At 47.3% G+C, this 23,541-nt stretch overlaps 3 protein-coding genes across 7 annotated transcripts; 2 read left to right on the top strand and 1 right to left on the bottom strand.

Annotated features, from left to right (window-relative positions):
• Nucleotides 1-494: 494 nt before the first annotated feature.
• On the bottom strand, nucleotides 495-7,978 carry LOC146301474 (uncharacterized). Its single transcript, XM_084668416.1, has 13 exons — nucleotides 7,458-7,978; nucleotides 6,598-6,716; nucleotides 5,661-5,899; nucleotides 5,147-5,270; nucleotides 4,799-4,920; nucleotides 4,201-4,287; nucleotides 3,902-3,991; nucleotides 3,423-3,511; nucleotides 2,231-2,450; nucleotides 1,989-2,111; nucleotides 1,537-1,702; nucleotides 1,237-1,322; nucleotides 495-826 (listed from the first exon to the last, which is right to left on the bottom strand). The coding sequence occupies exons 1-13, from the start codon at nucleotides 7,545-7,547 to the stop codon at nucleotides 741-743; spliced, it is 1,641 nt and encodes a 546-aa protein (XP_084524542.1). The 5' UTR covers nucleotides 7,548-7,978; the 3' UTR covers nucleotides 495-740.
• Nucleotides 7,979-8,224: 246 nt separating this feature from the next.
• znf384b (zinc finger protein 384 b) lies at nucleotides 8,225-14,219 on the top strand. 4 transcript variants are annotated; one of them, XM_084668387.1, is made up of 11 exons: nucleotides 8,225-8,386; nucleotides 8,989-9,056; nucleotides 9,154-9,370; nucleotides 9,509-9,631; nucleotides 9,754-9,917; nucleotides 10,017-10,093; nucleotides 10,900-11,124; nucleotides 12,037-12,204; nucleotides 12,319-12,397; nucleotides 12,492-12,650; nucleotides 12,917-14,219. In XM_084668387.1, exons 2-11 carry the CDS (start codon nucleotides 8,991-8,993, stop codon nucleotides 13,292-13,294), a joined length of 1,656 nt encoding a protein of 551 aa, XP_084524513.1. In that variant the 5' UTR covers nucleotides 8,225-8,386; nucleotides 8,989-8,990; the 3' UTR covers nucleotides 13,295-14,219. The 4 variants fall into 4 exon arrangements, with proteins under 4 accessions (XP_084524513.1, XP_084524506.1, XP_084524531.1 ...); XM_084668380.1 differs by having other exon boundaries at nucleotides 10,002-10,093; XM_084668405.1 differs by lacking the exon at nucleotides 10,900-11,124.
• A 107-nt stretch (nucleotides 14,220-14,326) lies between these two features.
• Nucleotides 14,327-22,165, top strand: gnl1 (G protein nucleolar 1). Of its 2 annotated transcripts, none has more exons than XM_084668368.1 (12): nucleotides 14,327-14,500; nucleotides 15,695-15,848; nucleotides 16,517-16,653; nucleotides 16,779-16,930; nucleotides 17,120-17,191; nucleotides 17,420-17,612; nucleotides 17,758-17,856; nucleotides 17,989-18,171; nucleotides 18,312-18,490; nucleotides 19,102-19,300; nucleotides 19,509-19,649; nucleotides 20,160-22,165. In XM_084668368.1, exons 1-12 carry the CDS (start codon nucleotides 14,458-14,460, stop codon nucleotides 20,420-20,422), a joined length of 1,815 nt encoding a protein of 604 aa, XP_084524494.1. In that variant the 5' UTR covers nucleotides 14,327-14,457; the 3' UTR covers nucleotides 20,423-22,165. The 2 variants fall into 2 exon arrangements, with proteins under 2 accessions (XP_084524494.1, XP_084524487.1); XM_084668361.1 differs by lacking the exon at nucleotides 14,327-14,500 and adding an exon at nucleotides 14,525-14,900.
• Nucleotides 22,166-23,541: the final 1,376 nt, after the last annotated feature.

Below are 23,541 nucleotides of genomic sequence, written 5' to 3'. Positions count from 1 at the left end.
TGAGAGAGACAGAGAGGAGAGAGGAGTTATAGAGCGCAAGTGGGAAAAGGCATTGGTTGCCTTAGCGACAGAGACATGTAGAGTCGGAGAGAGAGAGGGGGGTGAGAGAGAGGGGGGTGAGAGAGAGGGGGGGGAGAGAGGGGGGGGGGAGTGAGAAACAGTAAGGGAGAGATTTAAATGCTAATAATGCTTCTAAACGGGTTCAATTAAAAGGACTGGGGGATACAGTAATGTATTTGAAGTAAATTACATTGGCTACTAGAACAACATGAATATTTGTTTGGGAGGTGGTGAAGATCTTTAATTATGTTTAGAAGAACAGGAAGATGGGGAACGCAGGGGAGTATGCGGAATCAATAAACATCCGTTTACAGGAGTTAGTGGAGTAGGGAAACGTGCGGACTGACAGGGATCTCTCCACTGATGCCAGACAAGGGGGGTGTGGATGGGGGGGAGGCGGGTAGTTTCTGGATAAATATTTGGACGCGAAAGGGTGATAGCGTGACAGCTTTATTGCATACATGAGAAACAACATTTACATAGAAAAACAGTCTGTTTCTTGCTCGCTCGCTCGCTCTCTTCACACTCTCCCTCCATATGGCCACTCTGCTTCGCCTCCACTCTATCAATCTGTCACACTTAACCCCCCCCTCCTCTTCTGCGTTACTCTTTCTCTCCCTCCCTCTCTCCTTCCTGGCTCTAGGGCGGCATCTTCTTGAGGTTGGTGGCGGGTGTTTCACTCACTGAAGAACACAGCGGAACCAGGAAGAGGAGCCGTCTGATGCATCTCGGGATGTGGAGTCTTTCTCGTCACCATCATCATAGTCTATTGAAGAGAAAACAATCGCAAAATTAGTGATTTTGAGTCAATTTGATCATCTAGAGAGACTGTCAGATGGACGTGTGGGAATTTAGGGGTTGACTCCAGACAGGAGCTAGTATTAATGTTTAGGAGGAGTCAGATGGCTGAACGGTGTGGGAGTCGGGCTGGTAATCAGAAGGTTGCCGGATCGATTCCCCGCCGTGCAAAATGAAGTGTCCTTGGCACTTCACCCTACTTGCCTCAGGGGGAATGTCCCTGTACTTACTGTAAGTCGCTCTGGATAAGAGCGTCTGCTAAATGACTAATTGTAAATGGTTCATTCAGCAGTCAGCCCTGCCTCTGGTGCAGCCTAATGAAGCACGAGACCAGGGAAGATGAACAGTTTGGCCGTGTGTGTTGGGAGGGCCTGTCACCATCACTGTCCGACTCGTCCTCGCTGTCCTCCGACTCCGTCAGGGAGGCGTCCAATCGGCTGTCTCGCTTCGCTGTGACGTCTCCCCTGTGACATCATTTCCCATAATCACGTTAGTCACATTGCTACGTTTAAAACTCCCCCAAACTGTGACTCCTCAAATCCTTCAATTACTGACTTATTTTCAACACTTTTGCGCCAGCAACAGGAGCCCCCCCCCACACACACACACACATTTATATTCATGCAGAAAAATAATTTCCTGTCAGCAGAAAGGAGTGATGTGTTATCTGGTGTGTACCTCTGCTTGCTGGAGCTGGGAAGTTGCTCCCACACAACCAGATCCCGCCCCCCCGTCACCCAGCGGTGGTCCCCACTTCCTGTGAACCAGGTGGCGAAGCACAGAATTCTGGGAATTTCCTCACAAGTCAGGGAGGCCAAGTACCTGCACTGAGGAAGAGAGAATACTGATGGAGAGGGAGGGAGGGAGGGAGGGAGGGAGGGAGGGAGGGAGGGAGGGAGGGAGGGAGGGAGGGAGGGAGGGAGGGAGGGAGGGAGGGAGGGAGGGAGGGAGGGAGGGAGGGAGGGAGGGAGGGAGGGAGGGAGGGAGGGAGGGAGGGAGGGAGGGAGGGAGAAGCACAGTGGGAGAGAGGTAAAATCAATCAAACATTAAGCAGATTCCATCTTCAGTTTTTTTTTAAATATATATCATTAGATAAAGTATCATTAGAATTGGTAAGTAAATCAACTCACAGTTGAGTGTGCTCTCCCCATTTGCTAAGTCATAGCAGGAGCCAATCAGGATTCCCCCTGTCTGATGGACACAGTCTGTGACTCCTGCAGAGCTGCTGTGATTGGCCAGTTTGGACACAGTCCCTGACATGATTGAACACAAAGGCAAGTCTCACTCCCTCAGATTTAACATGTTAAACACTCTCACACACACACACGTCAATCACAAACAAGTCTGTCACACACACACACACACTCCTCACCAGCCCTCCAGTTGAGTATCTTCACGTTAGCTCTCCCATTGGCCAAGTAAAGCTTGTCGCCACGGGGACTGAGGGTCAGACGGCCTCCGTGACCCCTGCAGCCTGTCGCCGTGGCGTCCCAGTGATGTAGGAGTCGCAAGGGGTCACGCTCTGAACAGAGGTTCTCCCACACACACAGACTTCCGTCCGCTGATCCGCTGAACACAAGAGGACCCTGGGACTGTGGAGGGCAGAAGGGAGCGTTGTCATGGAGATCGACTTTTTGTGTGTGTGTTTGTACGCGTGAGGGTATGTGTGTGTGTGTGTGTTTGGTGTATTTTAAATGGATTGCGGGCTTTGCATGATAAACACCAAGAGAGGGCGATGATTATGCTTTATGGTTTAATTTGTTTGCCATATGTGTTTTCCAGATTACCAGCTCTTGACATTCTGAATGTGTAGCTTTCTCCTTCAAAGCCGCCCCGCCCCACATGAAGGCTTGTAGGCAACACATGTATGGGATTTTCAATATCCTGTTACAGAAGCCAGCGCTCCGAGAGACTAAATTGATTTCCATTTGAAAGAATTGAACAAAATAGACGCATTAGTCTGAACAGAGACTGAAATTATCTCCTCTTTTATTTGCCGACTTCCTCATTAAAAATAATTACTTCGTTTTAAATACGATGATTAATAAGGCTTTATTAAGACTTTTCCCTGGCAAAACACATCATAAATCATGCACATTTCTGATGGACTGCCAGCATAGAGATCTCGTTTCAGGAGAACATCAGTCAGGCATCTATAAATTGCTGCTAGTTTTCTTTAACCCTTGTGTTCTCTTCGGGTCATTCAGACCCATCAGTCATTGTGACCCACCATCGTTTGCAACAACTTTACGGCATACAAAAACAAAATGAAGCATTTTCTTTTAACCGTTGGGCTGTCTCAGACCCCCCACATTGCGAAGGTTAAAAGAAATATTATTTTTATTTGCTTTTGTATTGGGTAAAATTGGGTAAACACAACGATGGTTCGTTATGAACCTTTTGGTCATGTGACCCGAAGGCAGCACAAGGGTTAACACCCTGACCACTCCTCTTTGTAACCCTTGGCAACATTCGTGAAATGCTCTGAGTGAAGAAAAAGTGTCTTTTAGAAAACCCTGATTCAAACAGTGAGCCACCAAGCACGATGATTGGCCAGAACCCACCTGCAGGGAGGTGACAGTCTCCTGGTGAGCGTTGATCGATTGACAGTTGTCCAGGGTGAGCCAGCTCCAGCCTTGAACCTTACCCCCATCTGGGGACACAGAGGGAAGGTAAATCCGGCTGCCAGCTCCTGGCAGCTATTACGGATGCTTCCTGTGAACACACCTGAGGCTAGTGGCATCACATGTCTGCTCTGATCAGGCTCACGTCAAGCCCTGCCCCTCCCAGGCCTCCTCACTGACACAGCCACACACCGTTTCCACATACGCTGTGTGCTACAGTGGTGCCCGAGGCCATACTGCACGTACACAGGTTCATAGTGGAATATGCATGTGCAATTACACCGAGTGCATACCACACGAGCACCACGCACACGTCCGACAACCACAAACCGACACGGTCACCGATGCACACACAATGTACACTTGCCCACATACACACGCACACACACACACCTACCCAAAGACACACACACACACACCTGATCCAGTGACGATGTATCCATTTCCCTCAGGCACAAAGCAGAGAGCAGTCACAGTATTGAACGTGTAGATGGACTTAACACACTGCCCTGAGGGAGGAGGAAGAAGAACACGGGTGATTACAAACTTTCTTACTACACACACGGCTGGCTACACACACATCCACAAAACAACACAAAGTCACTCACAGACACACACACGCGCAGTGTAGAAAGCATGCGAATCTACGCGCACACAAACTACACACCCACAAAGCCTTAGGGCTCAGGGTGGTTGAGCGTGTCAGTGGTAAACTCACCAGTGCTTAAGGCCCAAATCCTCACACAACAGTCGACTGCACCACTTAGAATGAACCTCTCCTTCTCAGACAGAGACAGAGACCTTGCTGTCAGGGGACAAGGTCGGACAGATGGAGAAAGAGAGAGAGAGAGAGAGAAACAGGGGAGATAAACAGACAAAAAGATTTTGTTGCTGTGCAATAGTATATGATCCGTATTTAGAATGTTACTTTTTTTTCTTCTAATCCATCAGATATATTCCAGTGTTTTGCCCTAGGCACTCTTAAGTTTCTAGTTGAGGGCAAAAAGGAGAGATGGAGAGAGGGGGGGGGGGGAGCGTGGGAGGAGAGACAGAGAGGGCAGAAAAGTTCAAGTGGAGGAGCGATCCCTCTTTTAGCTGGGAGGAGAGCTCTCCTCAGAGAGTCTGCAGAGGCGATTTAGCTCTCTGGGCTTGACCTGATTTAACTAATATTATAATCATCGGAATTCAGATGCTTCACTGAGCAGTGGGTGTGTGAGAGAGAGATACACAGTTTAGGAATGTTTGCACAGTATTGATGAAGTTTATTTTTGATATAAAGGTGTGTGTCTGACCTCATGTGTTTGCCCGTGTCATACCTAGTCTCCTGCAGTACTCCGGTGGAGGAACAGACAGACAGGTGACCCCCCCTGTGTGACCCCCCAGATTTCTCTGCTCCGTTGCCGTGGGGACGTGCCACACCTTGACCGTCGTGTCTCGGCTGGGATGGAGGCGGAGAGAGAAAGGAGTCACGGACAACGAGTTAGGGCAGTCTGAGAGTGTGGAGCTGGAGTGCATGTTAAGAGCGCCCCCGGGGTTAAACTTCCTCTTCAGCTGTCAAATATTTTTTATACACTTATCAGGCATTCATGAGAAAAAGAGAGCAGATAAGACAGAGGTTAAATGATTCGGTTTTAGGATATTTCAATTGGAATGGTGTCCTGTACCTTCCGGAGACCACCAGGTTATCTACAGACACGACACAGGTGATGATGTCACAGTGACCCTCCAAGAACCTCAATCGGAACTTGGCTTTTTCCCAGGATGCTTTGAGGGAGTTGAATTCGGCATCTGGGTGGGGAAAAGGACTACAGTTACCATCGCTGACTCGTCACTTCTTGAAAACACTCTCCAACTAAAAACCTACTTAGCAACCTGAAGCAGTTATTTTGAACCAGGCTGCTGAATCCGTCTGAAGGATGCAAAACATTCAGTCTGTCTGTTACACCCTGAGATGGACGTTAAACAACTACCTGTTGAGTCAGGTAACCTCGTCTGGTTCGACAAGTCTAGGGAGCTGTAGTTAGATTGCTCTCCCTACGGCAATTACTCTCCTTTTATTACAGATGTATATTGGACATATTGGGTGTTCTCTGTGGGATACATATATAGATACATAAATCTCTATCTATCTACCTATCTACATATACACAAACACATAAACATACAAGCCAAGCCCACCTCCCTCTGGTTCTGCTGGTCTTTGCTGTGTCACGGCTGGGCTGGGTTCTGCTGGTCTCTGCTGTTTCACGGCTGGGCAGGGTTCTGAAGGCTTGGGAGTCGCCCGCCTCTCCTCTCCTCCGCCTGTGTCTCCCCCCGCTCCAGTCTGCTCCTGTCTGGCTGCCAGCCTTCGTGACTCTCCCTTGGGGATCTTGGTAGCTGGAGGCTTGTGTGATGGAAGGCCCTCGGAGGCATCTTCACTGTGTCAGAGCAGAAATTGCATGCTCAGTACGTGTTGAACGGTACTGCACATAAATAAGACAACTAGGGGGAACAGTTCATACCGTACCCAAAGGTACACACTAGTCCACCGATATTAAATCCTTGCACTGAGAGAAAGCTTGGGTTGTTGTTTATCTTACAAGTCAGATAGGAAACCCACAGGCACAGTGTTTTTCATCCCTGAGAAAAACTCAGATTCAGGATCAGATTTTCAGTATTTGTACATAGGCAGATTTGGTCTGTGGATTTAGCCTGACTGAATGCTCATTGGTGACTACAGAAGATAGGGCAACTCGTAACTCTATGATCTACCGTGGCCCAATACACAACCTATGACCTTTTGAATGGGTCTTGAAGGAAGAGCGTGACAATATTTGACCTAGAATACACCAACTAGACACACACAGGACTTCAAAGACTTCAAAGTGAACATTACTGCTTCTGAAGAGCACCACTGCTCTTCCTCCCTCTCTCTCTCTCTTCCTCTCTCTCCCTCTTCCTCTGTCTCTCTCTCCCTCTGTCTCTCTCTCTCTTCCTCTTCCTCTGTCTCTCTCTCCCTCTGTCTCTCTCTCTCTTCCTCTCTCTCTCTCTTCCTCTGTCTCTCTCTCTCTCCCTATGTCTCTCTCTCCCTCTCTCTCTTTCTGCCTATCGTCACCTCCTTCCCTCGCTTCCTTACACTTGTCTTTTCATCTTCTCTTTTTCTCCCTCTTTCACGATCCCTGCAGTTAGCTGGGGGCCAGAAGGCTGCAGCAGCAGCTCAGCCAATCTGGAACGGAGCTCCGCCTTCGTGGAGATCTGACAGGGGGGGGGGGGGGGGGGGATGCTTTTGGTTAGTACACATGTCTGAACATCTCTGGCTATTTACACACACGACCACATACATTAGCTGTGAAAGGTCCCCCCACTGGCTACTTGTCCGGCAAACAAGACATTTTCAGGTTCAGGAAATATTTAAGGATATAACAATTAAAGGGGCCTAAAAAATGTATACATGTATTTGGTTATTTTAATTCTCTACTAAGTTATATCTCTGCACCACTGAAAAGCATACTTTAATGAGTATGTAGAGTGTGGTAATAATCCATAATGAGATATGATCTACACAACTATGATTTATTAATACAACTCTTTACAACCCCTAAATAGACTATAGATTTATTGAATGCTGCTAGTTTTCTCTACGCCAAGATAATTATGTGGCAGTATAATAATCTAGTAAGTATAGACAAGGTGTTAGTGTGCAAACGGATGAGCATCTGAAGTTGAACTTCACAGCTCACATTCGCTGGAGTTGTTTGCAAGTGTTTCAGACTGGTACGAACTGCAGCTGAGTTTAATAATGAGACAGGGGTATGAGAGGATATAATGATACATATTGATTTGAATGGTCCTACATCTAGATCCCCGCTCTTGGGAACTAAAGGTACAGTTTATAACCGTGAAAACTACACCCATGGGAAATCAATTCTGAATTGCGGTGCGCTATACTGCGCTTTCAGTTTATATTGAAACAAGTGATGAAGGAGTGTGCTCTACCTTGAATCTTTCCTCCGGGGTAAGAGTGATTTTGATCTCCAGATTCTCAATCTGTCTCAACTTCTTCTGTAACTTCCTCGCCTCCCCCATTTGAAGCCCTTCATGAAAGAACTAGCTGCACAACAACTTGAAACTTCTTTTGTTTCCAGATCCCTCGCCTTAACAGAGTAGACTGGAAGGTGCACTGCAGTTAATTTCTATGTTGGAGTCTATCTACTGAGTCAAATGTTCACTTAGCCTACTATAGCTACCTACGCTAGCTGTCACTTTCCAAGTATTGTTGACAGACACATTGAGACGTGTCCTAGCCGGATGTTAGGACAACAACCACCCAGCTAACCACCAGACGTGGGGACGTCTTCCTAGCGACGCCGTGTGGACTGAAGGGACTCAACAACTAGATTCTTACATCTTAAATGTCAGTGCCATCCATAAGAGATTTTTACCTTTTAATATAGCCTAATGGAATCTACTGGCCTAAACAACTGAAATAACCTCTAAATGTATAGGGCTAGAAATGTGCAGTTTCAGGCAATGCCACAGGCATTAAATGCAGAAAAATATGCATATACCATGCACATTTAAATTGTATTGTTTTACATTTACATTTAGTCATTTATTTAGCAGACGCTCTTATCCAGTGATTTAATTACTATTAAATAGTAGGATGAAATACTACTTTCGTAAAATAGACCTCATTCTCCGGAAGTGACATCACCACACATTCACGGCTTTTGTCTGTGGACCTTATAGGCAGGAAGTGTAGAGCAGACAAGTCGGCCAGCTGCTTCACCAGAAAGAAAAAAAAAGAAAAAAATATCGACGACAAAAAACGCGGTGATTTTCTACATTCGGGCAGTTTGGACGGAGTTTCCGAACTGTCCCGGTCCACGGGAACTCCGGGGAGGGTGAGGGAGACTTCAGCACCGGTAAATACCACGATTAGCCCACTTGATCATAGTATTTTTCTGCTAATTTGTGCGACTTGCTATCCGCATCTCTTCGTCTGGACAGCCGGAAGTCTTTGAGAGATTGACTTGTACCGAGAGTAGTTTTTTTTCCCCTCATCTCGTCGTTTTTTTTTTATCCTTGATTTTTGGGAGGGTTTTTTTTTTTTACTTTCTCAGCAATTGAATGACAGGCGCGAGATACAGCTATTCGCTCACACAGATTCTGCTATCGGTGTCTATTTTTGCGCGTAGCTAGCATTCAAGGAATAGAAATGGAGGCGCACTTAAAGCACACTCAATTTTAAACAAGTGGAAACCCAATTTGCGTTATTCATTTCAAGTTTTTTTGCGACGTGTCAGTGTTTGATATTCACAAGAACACAATCATAGTACGACTCACTTGATTATGTTGACATTCACTGAGATTCGAATGTGCCGTGCATGTACAGTAATGCTACAAAATGTTCTCTTTAGTTACATGTGTTCAAGTTACATTGGCAGTTGTCATCGCCTTTTACAAACTGGGGCCGATGTTGATGCAAGCGAATTTATTAAAATCGTAATGAATTGTTGTTTTGCAGGAATGATGGAAGATTCCCACTTTAATTCATCGTACTTCTGGTCTCCCATTCCCACTGTGCAAGGACAGGTATAACCATTTATTGTGTCCTTCTCTGAGCTGCTTCAAGCCAGAATCACAGACATAAATAACGCTCCCCCCCCCCCCCCCCATCGGTGTCTCACAGATCGAGAACGCCATGTTTCTGAACAAGATGAAGGAGCAAGAGAAGAATCCCTCCTTCCAAGCCTCCAGTACCTCTCACTACCAAACGACCGTGCTCGCTGTCCCAGGCCCCAAGCAGGAGGGGGGAGGGCAGGGGGGAGGAGGGCACCTGGTTCCCCCTCACAGCACCCAGAACATCACTGTGGTCCCTGTGTCCTCCACTGGCATCATGACAGCAGGTTGGTTTCGCGTCCAAGACAGCAGCAAACCTTCTGTAGAAGACACAGGTGTGCAAAAGTTTGGACAGTCCTCGCTCTCGCTCTCGCTCTCTCTCTCTCTCTCTCTCTCTGACTCTCGTTTTTCCTTTGACTTTGTAGCAGGTCTGGTCATCACGACCCCTCAGGGTACTTTAGTATCTCCTGCATCATCCTCTCAATCATTCGTTCCCGGTCACCCGGCAACAACTATGATCGTTTCTGCACTTCATGCCCCGAACACAGGTAACACGCACACACACATCTGTAGAGGGCATTTTTCACAGTACACCTCACTCCGGTAAAAATTGAAATAAAGTATTCTTGACGTACACATGCAGATTGACCCCCCCCCTCCCTCCCATTAGATAAAAAAGAAGATGGTGTGCCCCACTTGGTTGTCATGCCGACTCCATCAAAGCGAGGCAGGAAGAAAAAGACGGCGCTGCAGAGGGCGGGGCTCGGTGCTGGCCACGCCCTCTCGGCAGGGAACGAGACTCTCATCCTGGCTCACCTGGCAGCGGGAGGGCAGGTAGGAGGACGTCTGGCCGGCAGGGAGGGGTTGGCGGCGGGGGGGAAGGGTTTGATCGTGTTGGTGTCATCTGACTTCTGATAGGTTATGTCTTTACAGCATCACGCCACAGACCCGTACGACCTGTCCAATGAAGACGAAGACCACGGAGGAAAAGACACAAATAAGACCTACAGGTACAGATGACATCACTGAACGCCCCCCCCCCCCCCCAAACAGAGGTTCCTTATCCCTGTACAGCTGAGATGTAGCTGCAGAATGCGGGTACGCCTGTACCTGTCTGTGTGTGCAGCAGTCAAGGTTGACAGGTTAGGATTAGGCTGCTTTGGATGAACAAGGTGCTGCTGGATATTTACATCTCACACACACACACACACACACAGAACGGCTTCATTGCATGCTGTGGCAGCCCACTCGTACACACCAACACCTGCTTTGTCGGTGAAAGGTTTTCACAGGATCGATCTGCACTGTGAAACCCCAGCGTGTGTTTGGTCTGCTGCATGGACACACCGGCCGGCCCGCCCGCCCGCACGCACACACTGCAACGGACTGGACACACACACCCCCTTACCTGCTCTGCCCGACCCTCTTGACTGTCTCCCCCTCTCTTTCTATGCTGCACGTCTTGTTAGTTTCGGTACCCTTTCAAGCTCCTTCTCTATCTTTGTGTCACTTTAGCAGAAAGTGCTCTCTTCCTCTTGTCCTCACCTGTTCCACCCTCTTTCTCCCCGGCTCTTGTGTGCTACTCATTCCACTTTCATGTCATCTACTATTATTTTTCTGCTTTTCCCCTTCCCTCAACGTGTCTGGACGTCCTTAAAATCATTTACTTTTCACTCCCCTATTCCTCTTCCTCAAACTGTTTTCCATATTCCTGAATCCTCTCCCCCTCCTCGTTTCCTCTCCTACTTCTCTGTCTCTCTCCGTTTCCTCCCTCCCTCCATCCCGCCCCCTCGACTCTGTGTCTCTCCGCCTGTAGGTGCCGGATGTGTGCGATGACCTTCTTCAGTAAGTCAGACATGCAGATCCACTCCAAGTCCCACACTGAGGCCAAGCCCCACAAGTGTCCCCACTGCTCCAAGTCATTCGCCAACTCCAGCTACCTGGCCCAACACATCCGCATCCACAGCGGGGCCAAGCCCTACACCTGCTCCTACTGCCAGAAATCATTCAGGCAGCTCAGTCACTTACAGCAGCACACACGGTACTGCGGATCCCCCACCCTACCCCCCACCATGCCGTTCTCTCCCTCTAAACCCCACCCCCACACCCTAGTTTGTCATGGGGAACCAAGACGTGTGTATGTATGGCCCGAATGAGTGGTGCTTTATGCATGACATTGAGCTACTAGGATCCAACCAGTGACCTTTTTTTCGAAAACCAACATTAAGTAGAGGCCTCCTCTGTGAAAAAGGTCTTCGAGACTGCCATTTAAGACGCATGCATCTGACTGCAGAGTTTGAGATATTTGTGATTGGTGTGTGTGTGTGTGTGTGGGGGGGGGGGGGGCTCTATTCCATTTGTACAATGTGCGTGTGCATGTGTGCTTGTATGTGCTTAGCTCTCCCCTCTGTGTTTCTCCTGTCTGCCTGATCTCCTCATTTCTCCTACTAAGCCCTTTTAAACACCCACCCACACCCACCCACCCACACTTTTATGCTTAATAACAAGACTTGAGCAGACAACCTTAAACCTTCAGATGAGCTGCTCTTTGCTGCCCCGTTGTTATTTCCTGGCTTCCCTGCTCTCCACTGCGCATTAATGCCCCGCGTCTGCCACTTGCTTTCCCCTAGTGATTGGCAAGAAAGAATCATTGGAGATGCATTTAAATCTTCATGCTCTCTCTTCACAATCCTACCAAATCGCCAACAGCGCTCCTGTGTGTGTCAACCTTTTGGGTTCTCACAGAGAGGACTGTACCGTGATGGATTATTTTCATATCTATTGATGGATTTGTGGTTACTCTGACACAAGTGGGTTTTGCTGTAAGAAGCCGGTCGGATCGTTGAAAATTGTTGTGATTTACAGTCTGTGAAACGTCTTCCTTCTCTTGTCTTCCTTTGTCCTCCTCCTGCCTGGATTGTTCCTTGGCCATCACTCATCCCTCTGTCCACAGGAACCACACAGAGTCCAAACCTCACAAGTGTCCCCACTGCACCAAGTCCTTCGCCAACTCCAGCTACTTGGCTCAGCACATCCGCATTCACACGGGGGTGAAACCCTACACCTGCTCCTTCTGCCAGAAGTGCTTCAGACAACTCAGTCACCTCCAGCAGCATAACCGGTAACCACCCTCTTACGACGTGACCCTCTCACCTCCTTGCGTGCCGGGTTTTCGGTTCTGTAATGGCCCTATTCATGGGATTCCATCGTAAACTCTGCCTCCCTCGCTTTCTAGCATTCACACAGGAGATCGGCCCTACAAGTGTGTGCATCCGGGATGTGAGAAGTCTTTCACACAACTATCCAACCTCCAGGTAAGTGACAACCCTATCCTAGTTGCCAGATTCCTCCTCCACCCCCCTCCCCCCTCTTCCTTCACTGACGAGGTTACCTTTTATCCTTTATCAGTCTCACCGGCGGCAACACAACAAGGACAAGCCCTATAAGTGTAGCAACTGTAACCGCGGTTACACGGACGCTGCGAGCTTGGAGGTTCACCTGTCCACGCACACGGTGAAACACGCCAAGCTGTACTCGTGTGGCCTCTGCAACCGCACATACACCTCGGTAAGACTACTGTCTCTTTACAGGGCTGTGGAGCTGTGACCTTAGACCAGTGCAACTCCTAGACCAGGGCTGGCCAACCCCGCTCCATAAAGATCTAGGATTTTTAATTCCGACCCCGATCCAGCTCACCTGATTCTGATCATTTGCGGGTTGACAAGCTGAATAGCTGAGTCTCTTTTACAACTGAGGGCCGAGTGGTATCCTGCTGAACTGGAGATCTCCCCTGTGTTGACGTAGTCTCTCTGGGTCTTGTCTCTCTCTCACAGGAGACCTACCTGGTCAAACACATGCAGAAACACAACCCGGACCAGCTGACTGCCGCGGCCGTAGCCGCAGCTCAGCAGGCACAGTCACACCAGAACCAGGCCCAGAACCAGGCCCACAGTGGAGCACAAGGCCGGGGCGAGGGCACCAACGGCGGGGGCTCCAGGGCCGGTGGAGGAGGGCAGGGACAGGGGCAGAACCAAGTCAGCTACACCCAGGCAGAGACAGTGGGCTGCCCCTTCGACCTGCACCAGTATAAGACAGTGGCTGCTGGGGACATTCAATACAAAACAGTTAGTGTGGCTGACTTGGTGGCCCATAAAGACCTCTGTCTTACTGTGGCCACCTCCACCATCCAGGTGGAGCACCTGAACTCATAGTGATCGTGTGGGGAGGGGGGCGGGGGGGGTCGGACCATAGGAAGGAAGCCTATAGAGGCCTGCAGGACGTCTGAATACAAGGACAGGAGTTCTGATGGACTGGATGTGAGAAATGCAGATGACAAAGGAACACATGACTGTGCCTGAAAAATGGAATGTGGCAGAAGACCTTTGGAGAAGACATGGGTGGGAGGAGAAGGTTTCCAGAGAGAGGGGTGTTTTTGTACTCTGTTTCTCATGAATGTCCTTTTTTTTTTTTTTTTTTTTTTGTCAACCCAGGTTTCTGAATGGGTAGTGCATGTACAGGAGGGTATCTCTCTCCATCTGTGTTCATCCAGAACGCACGGCGAAAGGAGAAACAGAGTAAAGAGATGTTCTCTTTTTATATTTTACTATTTCATATCCTGCTCTTCCCTGCAAATGTATCCATGGCCATAATTTATGATCACTTCAGCGATACTTTTAATGGAAACTGGTGGTAAACTGTGAAGGTAAATTTTTCTACTTTCTTACAGGTACTCCCGTTTTTCTACAACTTCATTGTCATTTTTATGTTATGTCTTGTTATTTTAGAATACGTTAACAATTATATATTTTTCACTGAAAAAAAGGGAAGTAGGATATATTGATTTGGAAGAAGAAACTGCAAATATTTTAAAGTATATATTACCAGTATATATGTATGTATCGAAAGTCCATATACCTTTTAACAGACCATTGACATGTATGGACTAAAGCCAAACTCTGCTTCGTTCACGTGCTCTTTGGGAGGTGAATGGGGTTAGCGTGTTCTTTTTCCTCATGTTGTCCTAGTTATATCTCATTGTGTGTCATGAGAATATCATTGTTATCCAAATGTATTCTTGCTATTATACTTCCGATATTTAAGTATTAAACGGACGTTTATGATGTTCCTTTCCAAATAGACACGTCCATCCGAGATGTGTTTTTACGCTTACGATACCTAGCTTTACTATTAAACACCTGACTTAAGCTGTACCATGTACCTGTTTGGTAAATACTGAACTGAGGGCGTACACCTTAAAACTCTGAACTATTTACGTTTGACTCCGATGTCGATATAAAATGGGGGACTTCATTTAATTTGTGGCTGCATTGACATATTCCCTCGTCGATTTGCGTGTTGTGTGAAGAAATTAGTCATGCAAATGAGGTTGTGTTTACACTTCGGACTGAACCATTCTGGTAAATGAGTGGAGCGACATGTCTTTATACTTGCTCATGATATATATTTAGAGACAAGTGTTTAACAAAGACCCCGTTTTTGTAAATTGATTTAAAGGTTTGGTTACTTTAAACCAACTTCGTAAACAGAATAGATAGCTACCTACAACGTACTGGTTTCGTCCGTCATTCTCTGCAGTGGACATCTGCACGTCACTAAAAAGTGTAGGAGTCGACAAACTTCACGAATGTAAATAGCTAGCTTTCTGGGATAGCACAACCTATAATCTGCTGTATTACAATAAGCTTTAATAGCTGTAGTTCCTTTATCGGAAGTATCTTTCCATTATGCCTCGGAAGAAGCCATTCAGCACCAAGCAGAAGAAGAAACAGCTTCAAGTAAAACGGGAGAGAAAGAGAGGTAGTGCTATCTCACCTTAGCAAGCTCGTGCTTAATAAGCTTACATTTAGCTCACTAGTTAGCTAGCTAGGTAGCGAGCTAATTTACATGCTAGCTAGCTACCTGAAATGACTGGCTTTGTGTCGAATGCCTGTGTGTATGTATTGCAAGCTTTATATTTCGTAGTTATTTTTGCCATGCTGGCTAGGTTTGTTGGTAGCAAGTGAATGGTGTCCAATTTGTTACCTAATCTCTGCTGACAACCAAACTGTATTGTTCTACAATCAATCAAGCCATACCTACGTATAGTAGCCAGTAGCTACACAGCAGCTAGCTAACGGGAGCAAGGAATGTGGGCGTCAATAGATATACCGATAGGCATGAAGTTAGTTTCCAGCAGTCATTGCTATTGATGTGAGAATTGCTCATCGATTTGGTGTACAGCCATAGCATAATAGTTAATTGATTATGACTAGCTTGCTAGATGTTGTAGCATCAGTGGCGTACAGTAATAAATAGTTTACTGCGCAAACTCGAAGTACAGTTTTGTAATATCTAAGCAATCTCAAGTTAGTATGGCAAAACTGTCTTATTTTGTCACATGGTCATAACAGATTGGGTTTCGAATGCATGCACACTACTGATGTTGATGACATACTGTATCCCCCCGCAAAGCCGAGATCAAAATGATCGTTTGCTCATAGTTCTTGTCCAAATGGTGTTGTTTTTCCCAAAGAATGTTTGGCCCCAACTTAGAAAGGGTAGTTTGTTGATTGCCTTTGTTTTCCTGTGGCTCTGATCTGTATTCTGTCCAGGTGACACAGGCTCAGGACCAAGTAGCCGCCATGCCAGCGCGGAGCGAGGGATGGACAGAGAGAGGCAGTCAGACACATCGGACAGTGAGACCACCGACATCAGGAGGCTGAACCAACAGCCCTCTGGTAGGGAAGGCAGATACGACCCCAACAGGTGAGCGCAGCAGGCGACCTTGTTTCCAATGAAGAGGGCGGTCAGATGGCTGAGCGGTTAGGGAATCGGGCTACCAATCAGAAGGTTGGTGGTTCGATTCTTGCCCGTGCCAATTGACGTTGTGTCCTTGGGCAAGGCACGTCATCCTACTTGCCTCGGGGGAATGTCCCTGTACTTACTGTAACTCGCTCTGGATAAGAGCGTCTGCCAAATGAAAATGTGTGCCAAATGTAAATGTCTTAAGACTTGGAGACCCAGTAAAGAGAAGGGTGTTACCATCTATGTGTACTGCTGGTGTGTGAGTTGGGACTAAGATATCTAGGATACGAAGCTGCCTAAGGCACGCACAACAGTTGAGTGAATGTTCTGTACTGTTTGAAGCACTGTGTGTCGAGAACTAAAGACAGGGTTAATAAAGTTAATATTAAATTGGAACAAAATGACAAGGCTTGTAGATATTAAAGTAATAGAGGCCGGAAAAGGCTAAATATATATATTTAAAAAAACTAGAACAAGTTAGAAATGTTCATGAGCTCAGACATCTTAGACACAAGGGGCCAGTGGAACCTTGTGCTATCAGTGGATAATGTGTTCCAAATGCCTGCCTCAATCTGTGCAGACACAACCATAAGCTACAACGTTCTGCTTTCATTCCTTCTCTCACTTAGGTTCCGGCTTCACTTTGAAAAGGAGAGCAAAGAAGAAGTTGAAAGGAGGAAAAAGATTGCAAGAGAGAAGATTTTGGAGGAGGTGTCAGAGAAAGACCTGGAAGTGAACGTCGACAATCTGTACCCCACAGAGAGAGGTCAGGTTCCCTGTATCACCAGACAAGGCTGTCAAAACAGCCTTCCCCTGCCAACAGTAACTATCAAAACACAGCACAATGTTGGCTCTCATAATGTTGCTTAATATCTATTCACTGTAACCCAGGTCTTGGTTTTCCACGGCGACCTCCCTGGAATTATGGGATGTCGCGGGAGGAGCTGCTGAGGAAGGAAGAGAAGTCATACAGAGAGTATGTAAATGACCTGCACTCCAGAAACCCCCCTGGATCCCTCAGCCATTTTGAGCACAACTTGGAGGTGCATAAACCCTTCTCTGACACGACGTGAAACACATACAGTATTGGTTACACTTTTTACGAGTGAGTGAAAATAGCTCACTGTCTGTTGTGCCATTCACCCCACCCGCCTTTTCTCTCTCTGTCTCTCTCTGTGTCTCTCTCTGTGTCTCTCTCTCTCTCACTCTCTTTCACTGTCACTCTCTCCCAGACATGGAGGCAGTTGTGGAGAGTCCTGGAGATGTCAGATATTATCCTGCTCATCGTAGACATCCGGCATCCGGTAGGTCATCTGTATTCGTCTCATTATTGTTACACCAATTCCACATGTTGAAATATATGAAATTGCCACTAGGTGGAGACACTTAAATTACACAGCCACCACACCGAGTTGGTTCAGTATATGAAATGTTTAATCTCTCAAACACGACAGACCAAAGCATGTTTTAACTCCCAAAGGTTTAAACACTCGAGTCGATCTGAAGCAGCCTTCTCCGTGTGTTTCTCCAAGGTGCTGCACTTCCCGCCGACCCTGTACCGTTACATCACAGACGACCTGCAGAAGCAGGTGGTGCTGGTGCTGAACAAGGCCGACCTGTGCGCCCCTCCCCTGGTGTTGGCGTGGAAACACTACCTGTCCTCCCAGTTCCCCCTCCTCCACATTGTGTGCTTCACTTCCCACCCTGGGCAGCCCTACAGCACAGGTAGAGCAGGGGGTCCTCATCAAGGGAGGGGAGGGGAGGTGGAGGGAAGCAAGGGCATATGACAAAGAAGAGATATGAAGATTGGCAGATAATGGGGAGGGGGGGGGATATCAAACCAGTAACTGTTTGTCTTTCTGTTTTTTAGTGCTTCAAAAGAAGCGCATGAGGAAGAAGGGGGGCTGTGGGCAGGCGGGGGGCCCTTTCCACATCCTGAGGGCGTGTCAGGAAATCACAGCAGGAAGAGGTGAAAGTCTATATTTACCCATAACCCCCCTGTGTCGATGACTGCGTTCGGTGGCTAACGAGCTAGCGCATCGGCGCTAATCCCTGTTTGGCCCTGTGTGCTCATGTCCACATGTCGCCGTCATCCCTCCAGTGGACCTGTCCAGCTGGGAGAAGAAGATCCAAAGAGATTCCGTTGCCGAGCAACCGGGTGGGGAGCAGCCCGACGACGGGTTGGAGTCGGTGTTGGTTGAGCACCATAGCGATGTCGCCATGGAGATGAGCGGCCCGACCCAGGAGCTGTATAAAGATGGGGTCCTTACGGTGGGCTGTATAGGTGAGACGGCGTACAGAGACTGAACCGTAGCTGTCGAACTAAGGCTAAACCATTCTCTCTCCCCCCTCCCCCCCACAGAGTTGAAGTGGGAAAGTCTGGATGATACTGACCACTCTCCTCTCCCGGTTCTGTGTCTACAGGCTTCCCTAATGTGGGGAAGTCGTCCGTTCTGAACAGTCTGGTGGGGAGGAAGGTGGTGAGCGTGTCTCGAACTCCCGGCCACACCAAATACTTCCAGACCTATTACCTCACCCCGACTGTCAAACTGTGTGACTGCCCCGGGCTGGTTTTCCCCTCTTGTGTCGACAAACAGTTACAGGTACGGTACAAAATGAATCAAGAAATGGCGTGACTAAATGATATAACACAAAACTGATTACTTATTCCCTCATATGACTTTCAAATTCTAAGTAATTTCAAGGCTCTTTTGATCGTAATGAGAACTGCCCCTCAAGGTTCCAATCATCAGGAGTTAGCAACCATCCCACGCTGATTTACGCAGCACCAAGTCACGTCTTACAACATGAAAGCACCGTTCCTTCCCTGTTATTTTCACTCTTGATTTCAATATTGTATATATCCTCCTACATTTTCATTCTCTTCACTGCCCCCCTACATTTACATTTAGTCATTTAGCAGACGCTCTTATCCAGAGCGACTTACAGTAAGCTCAGGGACATTCCCCCCCCGAGGCAAGTAGGGTGAAGTGACATTCCCCAAGGACACAACGTCATTTTGCACGGCGGGGAATCAATCCGGCAACCTTCTGATTAATTGCCCAACTCCCTATCCACTCAGCCATCTGACCCCCCCCTTCAACCACTCCCTTTCTCTATCCCATTCGCTGTCCTTCCACCTCCACTGCCTGGCCTACCGCAAACTGAATCCACCTCCCAGGTACAAATAACAGTGCCCCTTTCCCTTTTCTAGATCCTGGCAGGCATCTACCCCGTGTCTCAGCTCCAGGAGCCCTACAGCTCGGTGGGTTACCTGTGTGAGCGGACCCCGTTCCTGGACGTTTTGAAGCTCAGGCACCCCAGCCTGGAGGACGTCAAGGCCCACGTGAACATCCAGGAGAGCCAGCAGGGCCAACGGGAGCTCCGCTGGACCGCCTGGGACGTGTGCGAGGGTGAGGGCCTCTGGTGGTCAAAGGGTGGAATGAGCTCAGTGTGGGTGTGGACAGACCGGCTTCTTGAGATCGTTGTCTGATCGTTGTCTGATCTTCGACACACAGTAGTTCAACCGGATCCTGGTTATCTTGTTCTCTTGTTGTCTTTTTAAAATTAATTTTGTATAAAAAAAAAAAATACTCTCTTCCTCCCCCCCCCTTCCCCCAGCCTGGGCAGACAGGCGGGGATATAAGACGGCGAAGGCGGCGCGTAACGATGTGTACCGAGCTGCCAACAGCTTGCTGAGGTTGGCCGTCGACGGCAGGCTGTGTATGTGCCTCCGACCACCTGGCTACCACCAACAGAAAGGTACGGCAGATTAGCATGGAGCCCTCTCTTTTTTTTTTTACGACAAAGGAATGTTTTTAAGGACAAAATAACAACATTTATTTTGACACGTGCTATGTAGGATCATATCCATATGGGATGCTCATTTAGTGAGAAAAAAATGATGACCAGGAATGTCTCTTCTCAGTCATGTCGACATCGCTAACTCCCTCTGTCTCATCCATAACAAACCTCTTTTTCTCAAAATATTTTCAAGCTTTGGAAACTTTTTTTTTTCTTCCCATCTTTAAAAATATATTATTAAAACTTTTTTGGATAAACTTTTTTTCTAAATACTTTTTTCAACCTTGAATTCCAGTTCCTAAACAGGTTTGTTTCTGTGTCAGGTTGTGTGTGTGGGGGAAAAAAAAGTTTGGACAAGTTAAAAAATATATTTTCGAATTTTTCTAAACAAAAGTTTGCATCATTGATGAGGACTCTATTGTACTTTACTGTACTCTGCTCCAAGTTGACGGGTGTGTTAATCTACAGACCAGTGGGAGTCCCACCCAGACCTGGCCGAGATCATCGCCCTGCAGGGGAGAGCAGAAGAAGTAGAGGCTGGAGAGAAGGAGGAGGAGGAGGAGGGAGAGTCCAGCTCGGAGCCCGAGGAGGAGAGGGACAGGGATGCGGACGACGACGAGGACGGAGACGACGAAGACGAGGGGCTGGGGCAGCCCAAGAGGAAGCCGACACCGCCCTCGAACCTCACGGTCAACATGTTCAACGTCCTCAGAGAGAACGAGTGCGAGTGATGGAGAGGCGGAGCAGAGGAGGAGAAGGATGGCCATCACCTGCAATCGGCCTCTCTAACGCGTTTGTCTTTCATTCCTATTTCCTTTTGTTGACTTGCGTTCCTTTTTCCACTCCTTCTGACCCCCTCACACTCGTCCTGAACCGTCACCCTCTTTCAATCAGTTTTCCCTCCGTCTACACGCATTGCCTTTAAAAGCTTTGAGATCGACCCCCCCCCCCCCCCAACCACACACAGTATTTTTTTGTTTTTAGAGTAATTTCTCTGCCCCACTCACTCACCCATCTGACCCCCAAAGTAGAACTTCTAGGATTGACTCCTGGTTTGTTTTTACCCCTCACCCTGCATGTAGATCTTCGTAGATGGGCTTTTTCAACCTCCCTAGCAGCTGGGAACATCGCGGTTTGACCATTTATTGGTTCTCAATTTTTGTTCATTTACAAGTGACCTCATAGCTGAGATGCCAAAGGTCAACACAGATCTTTTAGTCTACAGTCTAAAGAAAGAGATGAACCAGGACCAGACAGTGATGACGACGATGCCATTTAGTTCCAGAGCCAGGTGCATAGTCCTGAAAAAATCCAATATATTATGATCATCATCATCACTGTCTTCAGCCGCCATCTTGTTTCAGACCACGGCATGACCTTGTTTTGGTGGAGGGCGGGGTGGGGCAGGGGGTTTGGAAGATGAGGAAGACACCCCGGGGCGTCACTGCAGAGCTGGAACGGCTGAAGCTTCATCACAGATGTGCCAGAGTGGTTAACCAAGCGGGAGGATGCCACTCTATGTTTCAATCATCTGAATGTTGTTGGGGTTTTTTTTTTGCAGGATTTGTTGCCTAGTGAGGGTTTTAGTGTACATTTCTGTGGTTCAGTTATTTAGTGTTCTCATCTCTGATTCAAGGAAGGAGGGGTGGGGTGGCAGGAGGGAGAGAGGGAGGGGGGATTGGTGGGGTCGGGGTACCGATGTGCTGGACTATTTTGGGTTGAACGTGTAGTGTTATAACTACTACAGAGGATGTCAGAGACTCTATCCTAACTTCATACAGTAGTGCATTATGTGAAGCTGTCAGCTGTATTTACTGATTGATTGACTGAACTACTTTGAGCCTGAGCCATAGACCGAGAGACAGAGATTGGCCACTGCATTTTTCAGTCTAGGAAAAACATATATATATATTTAAAAAAAAGATATCATAACAGCCATGTTTGCACCTCAAAGCCAATACATAAAGTAGAGGAACTACAGTATAGAAAACTGTATGTCTAAACGCCTCCACTTGGCCTTTCGGTGGGCCGGTCTCTCTCCGCCCTGTCTCTGCCGTCACCCTGTAAGTGCTGTATCATAGCAACGCTGTGTGACCTCACTCTGTGTATGTTACATGTCACACAGAGGGAACACCTTGCAGCATAGTGCTGTTTTACCATGTCATACACCTGGGCGTACTGACGTCACACTGGGGTTTACCCACGGTACGCTGGAACACCAATCAAAACCATTTCAGCTTCAAGTAGAGCGGCGATAAATGTGTTGCTATAGTCTTTTGTGGAGTTGTTTGAGAAACACATTTTTGAAAAGACTGACCTGTTAGCGAGTGAGATTAGCGTGTTTGTGTGTGTGTTTGCGTGAGCGTGTTTGAGGTGTGTGTATATTGCTGCGTTCCTCATTTCATTCCGGCCATTATGCCTAATGACAATGTACTGGATTGCTTCCTGCAATAAAGATGAACCCTTTGAACAAATGAGTCTATATAATTGTATGATTTATGACCTTTTAATGATAAAAGCATAAGGGCTTAAATAAAATAAAAGTTAAGTCCAAATTAAGTGGATCCTTTCCAGAGATATTTGTCAGTCATTATGGACTCACAGTGTATGTCACAGGACACAGATATTTCATTGTCATCATTGGAATGAGTAGATGGATAAATTAACTGACACAGTTGGCTAGATAATTTGTGCTTGGTCTTAAGACGCCTATCCAATTTCCCTGGCAGGGTCAATCTGATTGGAGCACTAATATTGCCACACTCCCCTTCCGGCACGGTGCCTCCTTCACCCCTTGTGGTGGAAACGACATTTGTTCAAGGCATACTCAGGGAACCTGAGTTAATGTAATCTACAACATAATGAACCTAGATTTAGGAATCGCATATATTTCAATTTAATACCATGCTTAAATAAATGTGCTGACTTAATGAAAAGCAGCAGCAGCAAGTAATGTGGTGAAAGTCATCTGGAATGCTTTCCGTCTGACTATCCAATCTCCGAGCTGCCTGATTTCCCTAGATAAGACTTTAATTAAGTATGGGGGCTGTAACCTGTATGGCAGCAATTAAACTCACACAAAGCCTTTAGATATACTAGTGCATGACACCATAAATTTCAAAACTGTTAATTAAAATCTGGTGTGTCAAATGTCTTTGTTGCCAGTATTGGTCGCACTGGTTATGCTCATGTGGTCTGAGTTAGACTCCCTCCCTCACATTATGACACATGGGCGGAACACTTTTCTCATGATGTCATAAGGAGCTTGTGAGATGACCGACCCCTTGCTCTGCTAATGGTTGAGAGCCCCACTGGTAATGAATTTGTTTCAAATGAGAGGCAGAAAAAAATTGAAGACCGCGGTTCGGTAGATCCTGTCTCAAGCATGAACATAAACGCACACAGGTGAGGGTTAGAGTAAAGGTGCATGTGAATGGTAATTATTTTCCAAGACAAGGGTGGACACAGGTGGAGTTAATACTGACCAGGTCTGGTTGCCCAGCTTACAGACTCCCAAAGGGGTTCATTCTACACCTTCAGAGAACCTCATTAGAACCACAACTACGGATTCCAACTGGCACATGTTCACCTACGTGGTCGCTAGGGGGCTATCAAAGCTTACGTTGCTATAGATCTTTGAGAGTCGTTAATGGTCAGGTGCTGTTGCGTTATTGTGCACAGGGTTCTCATTTGTGGTGTTAACAGCATGTATGTGCAGTATGTGCCACATGATATCTCGCACACACACACGCCCAAGTTTGCAGTAGACCTCCAAAGGAACCTCCAAAAGTCTCTCCTTTGTGAGAACGTATGGGTCCCCCGATCCTTCTCTTAACTATCTCAGTCAAAT

This window comes from Hypomesus nipponensis, chromosome 2 (assembly GCF_054491055.1).
Source record: "Hypomesus nipponensis isolate SF chromosome 2, ASM5449105v1, whole genome shotgun sequence".
Lineage (NCBI taxonomy): Eukaryota > Metazoa > Chordata > Actinopteri > Osmeriformes > Osmeridae > Hypomesus > Hypomesus nipponensis.
This window is presented reverse-complemented; position numbering and strand designations above follow the sequence as displayed.